This window comes from Pseudopodoces humilis, chromosome 4 (assembly GCF_049639895.1).
Source record: "Pseudopodoces humilis isolate 2021_Gansu_Grassland_sample_001 chromosome 4, ASM4963989v1, whole genome shotgun sequence".
Taxonomy (NCBI): domain Eukaryota; kingdom Metazoa; phylum Chordata; class Aves; order Passeriformes; family Paridae; genus Pseudopodoces; species Pseudopodoces humilis.
Window position 1 is genome coordinate 57,782,644 of NC_142203.1, and position 6,000 is coordinate 57,788,643.

The 6,000-nt window shown below is 44.8% G+C and overlaps 1 protein-coding gene across 3 annotated transcripts in view; it reads right to left on the reverse strand.

Annotated features, from left to right (window-relative positions):
• KIF2A (kinesin family member 2A) overlaps positions 1-2,761 on the reverse strand; it is a 57,724-nt gene extending 54,963 nt beyond the window's left edge. For 2 of the 3 annotated variants that reach the window (XM_005531835.3, XM_005531834.3), the window contains exon 1: positions 2,484-2,761. In XM_005531835.3, the coding sequence (XP_005531892.1) occupies positions 2,484-2,547 (64 nt within the window). In that variant the 5' untranslated portion in view covers positions 2,548-2,761. Of the gene's footprint in view, positions 1-2,011; positions 2,052-2,483 lie in introns of those variants that run through there. The other variant, XM_088054073.1, reaches the window with a different exon arrangement.
• Between the last annotated feature and the right edge of the window lie 3,239 nt (positions 2,762-6,000).

Sequence of the window (6,000 nt, forward strand, 5' to 3'; positions counted from 1 at the left end):
GGATGCGAGAGTGTCTGTAAGAACAATTCAGCTGATAGAGGGACAAGCAGCAAGACTCTCACATTGTTAGCAGCAAAAAGACCAATTTCCACTGCTGTGGAACCACAGCTGAGGCTAGAAAAGTACTTTCTGAGGCAATGCAATTTAGTGCTGGCTGTCCTTCCGTATCTCCCTCAAAAAGTTCCCTTCCACATACCTAGGACAGTTTCTCCTGCAATTTAATGAGAAGCGAATGACACTTAGCTGCAGTAGCCTGAAACAGAACAGGACATCTCTTCCAGTTCCACAGAAAAACAAGGGCACCACACAATAATCAGGAACCACCACTAAAAATTATGACACTGCAAGCTTGCTTACATATTGACCAACTTAACACAAATACTCAAAACCCCACGGTTTGAGCAACTGCTGTGAAGACATCCCCCTAGTACATATTACTGATGAGTAATATACTTAATGTGCTGCATCACCTTTTCCAGTGATACAGCAAAATACATAAACCACTAATAGTAATGAAGATAGGTATTGTTATATCTGAGAGTTACAAAAATCCCTTCTGATATTAAAAAATGTCTAGAACCCTACACAGTGGAAAACAAGAGCAGCAAAGCATTCTCATGCCTAATTTCCAAAGACATACAAACCAAACAGTAATGTTTCTTAGGAGTTCACACAGACATCAGAAAAAGTTTTACAGGTTGCTGCTGTGAGGCTTTCTGAAATTTCAGACAGAGATCCACAGGAGTTATGCAAATAATTGCCAGACCGATCAGATTCTTCACATGGCAGACAAGGTATTTGGTACAAATTGAGGGGTTGGGTGTAATCCAGGGTTCAACCAACACCAACCATTATTTTATATGGATGCTAAATATGAGCAAAAGCAGGGAGCAGAGTGCCTGTGGAAAAGCAGGCCACATAATTTTCTCAGTCCTGAGAAAGTGGCCTGGGAAATCATAAGGAGGAATTAAAACAATCCTCAGAGATAGAAAACAGCCTTGAAGGTGCTGTTTGTCAGTTTCTTGTTTTCTTGCAAGAGAAGGTCGAGGGGTGGTGTATCCCACTGACCAATGATGGTGATGTGTTAGTTTACTAACCAATAAGTTTTACCTTTCTGTACTTTCCCACATCAGTCTATAAAAAAAGATCTGAGGTAATAAACCTGAAGCTCTCCTGTTCAACTCACAAGAGAGTCTGTGTCATTCTTCTCGCTGTTCCCAATAGAGCAACAATTTTATTATAGGGTTGAATTGCAGCATGGTACACAAGAAAGACAAGCTGCATAAGGCTTGCTGGCTACTTTTTTCCTGCATCATGACAGAACTATGCTAGCTTCAGAGCCTTGGACCTCCATATCTCTCTTCCATTAGAAACATCTGCTTATTCTTTAGCAAGCTTCTGGATCCCAGGGAAAAAAAAAAAAAAACAAAACAGCAGCAACACCACTTCCCTGGATTGCAAAAATCCCAGCAGAACTCCACCCCAGTTTAGCAGGTTTCATACACCTCACAGAGGTTGAAAATAAATTACATATTCCCACTCAAATCCAAAAGCTGAAGTAATGAGTGACCTGTCATTGATTCAGTCAACTTCCCATGTCAGTTGTCTCCTGACAGAACTACTGAATTGAACTCATACTGGAAGGGACCTCTACAGACCACCTAGTCCAACCTTCTGCCAAAGTGGGGTCACCTAGAGCAGGTTACACAAGAACACATCCTGGTGGGCTTTGAATATCTCCAGGGACATATATGAAGAGTTAGCACCCTAAACTTGTCACACACGCCTCCTTGATTCACATGTATTTCCAGATAGCATCACACATCCTCCCACCAAGAGAAGCTGGGCAAGACGAGAAACACTGGATCCCCAGTGGAGAAATTACAACTCACGGGCATAAATAGCAAGTACTCTTCCTACATTTTAATCACAAAGAACATCTGAAATAATAACATCATGCTTTCTGCCAAGTGATGGAAATGTCCAAAGGCATTCCTGTCAGGGCATTTACCGTTGTGTCATTTTTCAGAGCACTGCAGCAGACAAGAAGTTATCTCTTTCAAACGAAAGGCCTTTCCTTCTTCCCTCCCTCCCTCCCTCCCTCCCTCTCTCCATCACCTCATCCCCTCCCCGAAGGCCCTCCTACCTCTCTACCAAAACCTCCCCGACTCCCCTCCCACCCCGACCCACGCCCGACACCGCACCCCACCCCCCCACCCGAGGCCACCCCGCATGTCTCGGTGCCAGCCCCACCCGCGGGTCCCCCTCGGGTCCCCGCCGGGCCCCCCCGGCCGCGCCCGTGCTCCCCTGACAACCGCAGCGCGCGCCGGGCGTGGCCCCGCCCCGGCCCCGCGCACACAATGGCCCCGGCGCGCGCGGCCCCGCCCGCGCCCCGGGCCCCGCGCTCGCGGCATCGCCCGGCCGGGATGCGGGGAACGGGGGGGGGAGGGTGGCCGGGGCCGCCGCCCCTCCGGGCCGCTCACCATCACTGCGCTTGATCTCCACGTAGATCCCTATCTGGATCTTGCCGAAGTTGGCCGCTGCCATCGCTTCATGGGGCGCACGGGGGAGATCAGACGTGTTGCCGGCCGGGTTCACCGCGGGGAGGGAGGGGAGGCCGCGCACGGCAGAGGCGAGGGTGGCTTGGGGCGGGCGGGACGAGCGGCCGGGGAGGAGGAGGAGGAGGCGGGGAGCGGAGAAAAGGCGCCGGCCGGATACAACAGGCGCTGTGGGCGCTGCTGCGCCTGCGCGGCCACGGCGGCGTCACGGCGGCACCGGCTCGCCGGAGGGGGGCGGGGGGCCGCGCCGCCCCGGCCCGGCCCCCCCGCCCCCTCGGCCCCGCCCCTCAACGCGGGCGCGCGCACGGGGTGCCGGGCGGGGCCAGGCCCGGCCGGGCCGTAGTGCGGGCCTCACCTTGGGCCCTGCCTGGCTTGCCACACTCGCACACACGCGCGCTGCCCTGCGGCGCCAGATGGTGGCCTAGCTGTTCTGGAGCGTTAATGTAATAGCTTTATCTACCTGCTGCCTGCTCATGCGGCTCCCATGTGCACAGTAGAGCAGCTTAAGAGCAGTCGTCCTGCTCCCCCGCCTGCCAGCAGCTCTTGTGACCAAGAAAGGCACATAGTGTGGTTACTGGGAATGTGCTGTGCAGGGCTAACAGGTGGACTAGATAATCCTTGTGGATCTCTTCCAACTCAGAATATTTCATTAGTCTATGAAGGGCGCCCCGTCAACAGCATGCATCAATCTCCCGAGCCTACAGGGGAGCCGGAGAGGGGCTCTTTGCCAGGAATTGTAGTGATAGGACAAGGAATAATGGGCACAAATTGAAAGAAGGGAAAGTTAGGTTAGATATTAGAAAGAAATTCTGTGTGGGAGCGGTGAGACACTGCAACAGTTACTCGGGGAGGCTGTAGGTGATGTCCCACCCACGTGATCAAGGCCACGTTGAATAAGGCCTTGAGCGACCTGGTCTTGTGTGATGTGTCTCTGCCCCATGGAAGAGGGTTTGGAACCAGACGTTCTTTAAGGTCCAGTCCTTAACATTATGTGATTCTATGACCTTTGCCTCATGCCCTGTGTCATTCTACAGCTTTAATAAAAATAAAACACGATTTGTGTTCCACATTTCCCTATTGTGACATCTTCTGCTCATCCCAGGCAGGCCACCCTTGGGTTTTTCCTCTGAGTGCAGTTCCCCACATGATGAATCCACCACTGGTTTAAAATTGCCCTTCCTGCACAGCTTCTGGTAACCTTAAGCAGCATCACAATAAACTCCCTAATTACTTGCCAAGTAAAAGCTAGTCTAGTAAAAATAATCCCCGAATCCACACATCAACTGGTTACATGGAATGACAGCTGACACCCTGCCACACCACTGAGAGCTGTGCCCTCCCAGCCAGCCTGTCACTCTCCTTGCTTAGCCTCTTCTCCCTGCCTCCACTGTCAGTTTTGTACTGAAATCTGTACGATACTCAGAAAGTCAGAGTGAAGAAAGCAGGGCTCCCAATTCCTACAACTATGTGTAGAGTAGCATCTGTGGTGGTACAGCTTTCCCCCACTGCACTATGTTGTCAGAAGTACTCATTAGGCCTTGATGAACAGCACCACAGCTAAGCTGCTCTTGAGCTTATCAGAAACATTGCTCTCAGGAATTTACCTTGTCTAATGTCTCTTATGTTTTAATCAAGAAGATTGGAAACTTATTTTTATTGCCTGAAAAACAACCCTAGTCAAACAACATTTTTGTCATTGAACCTTCAAGGAAAGTTACAGACCTGAATTGTGGCCAGGATGGAAAATTGCTATGTCTAAAGCCCAGTTTCTTGTGATGCAATGCACAGCGGTCATGAGACACTTTGTGCTTACCTGCACTGTTTTATTTATGATTAGTTTGTTTTAACTTAACCGGAATTTTTTTTTTTTAATGTGGAAATTTTCATGTTTTATATAATGTGAAAATTCAGGTTCTCAGGTCAGATGGAGAGGAATGGAAAAGCACCTCATTTGAAATAGTCAAATAAAAACCAAGATATTGTTTTTTCACATTATTTGCTCTGTGTATTCTATAAATGTTAACATGAGCAGTGAACTATATATGCTTTTCTGGAAAATTATTTGAATCCTGTCATTGCAAAAAGAGATGACTACTTTTACAAACAAATCATCCCACTGACATAACAAAAGTGTATCCAAGAAAAATATACATAACCTTAAGTGTTTACAAAATCAGGTTCTACTCTAAAATAATATAGGTGCCTTAAGTACAAATAGATCTGGAGGTAATAGATCTGGAGGTAACCCTAAAATCTCTGAAACACTTTAACCTTCATCCAGTAAATAATTCTAATATATTCTGAATTTTAAACACATATTTGAAGTTGACTTATGAAAATAAGACCAACAATTATTGTTTTGCTGTATATGCTGTGATAACTGAGATTTCTTTTGTTATTGTCATGAAATACACATGGAAGCATTCACTGAGCAAGTCAGCAATGCCCAGAAAACCATTTGTTTGTGCCTGGAAAATGAACACTGCTAATAGTAAATAAAGTCAAAGTATTTAAAATATATGACCAACCATTATAGGAAGTTTTCTTATGAAATTAAAGATTCCTAACTGGTTCGGGTAAGAATGTATTCTCTTTATTTTTTTAAAGAAAAAGCTTGCAAAACTTCCTGGGTCCTACCTAGTATTCTAAATATATATATATCTTCAAAATTTTCATTAATATTAATATATATTTAATCCAGTTTTAAAGAGAAGAATAAAGTTTTGAGTTCCAAAATCTAGTCACACATTTTTAATTGAGTTACAGGAAAATTTTATTATATAGAATATAAATTTTATTGGCTCCCAACAAAAAATTACTCTGATCATTTTTTAGAAAGCGTATTCGTAGCTTCTAAAGTAATGTTTACAAAGTTCCAAGAGTTGTATGTGTCTACTTTTTATGTATCAAGGGCACCAGTACGTATTGCTCTTGCCAATACAGACAAATAATTCAGTTACTGAAGCTTTGGCATTCAGTTTGAAACTTTGCTGTTGGATTCGTCATCCAAAACACTAGAAAATGCTCATGCATCAGTTATATTTCAACTGTTATCTGAAATTCTTCAGTCTTTAACAGTTAAACACTAACATCTGCTTGCATTTCACACAGACACAATTGTATTAATTAAAAATGACAATTTACTGTATTTCAATATAAAAATTAAGTTATTAATATGAGTCTACCGGCTTGAAGGCAGTCATTTATAATGATATATGACATTTATAGTAATAAATGACTTGAGGAAGTAATTTATTATTAACTATTTCACAGCACTAGTGAACAAATATGTTTAATCCCAGTATGCATTTATAAACATAATGATATTAAATTATTTCTTTTACAAGCTCAAATCTGAAAATATATTTCTGTTTCCATTAATGCATCTAGTATCAAATGTGTAAGCAGGGCAGCCAGCAGTTAGGTTAAAAGAACATGTGGT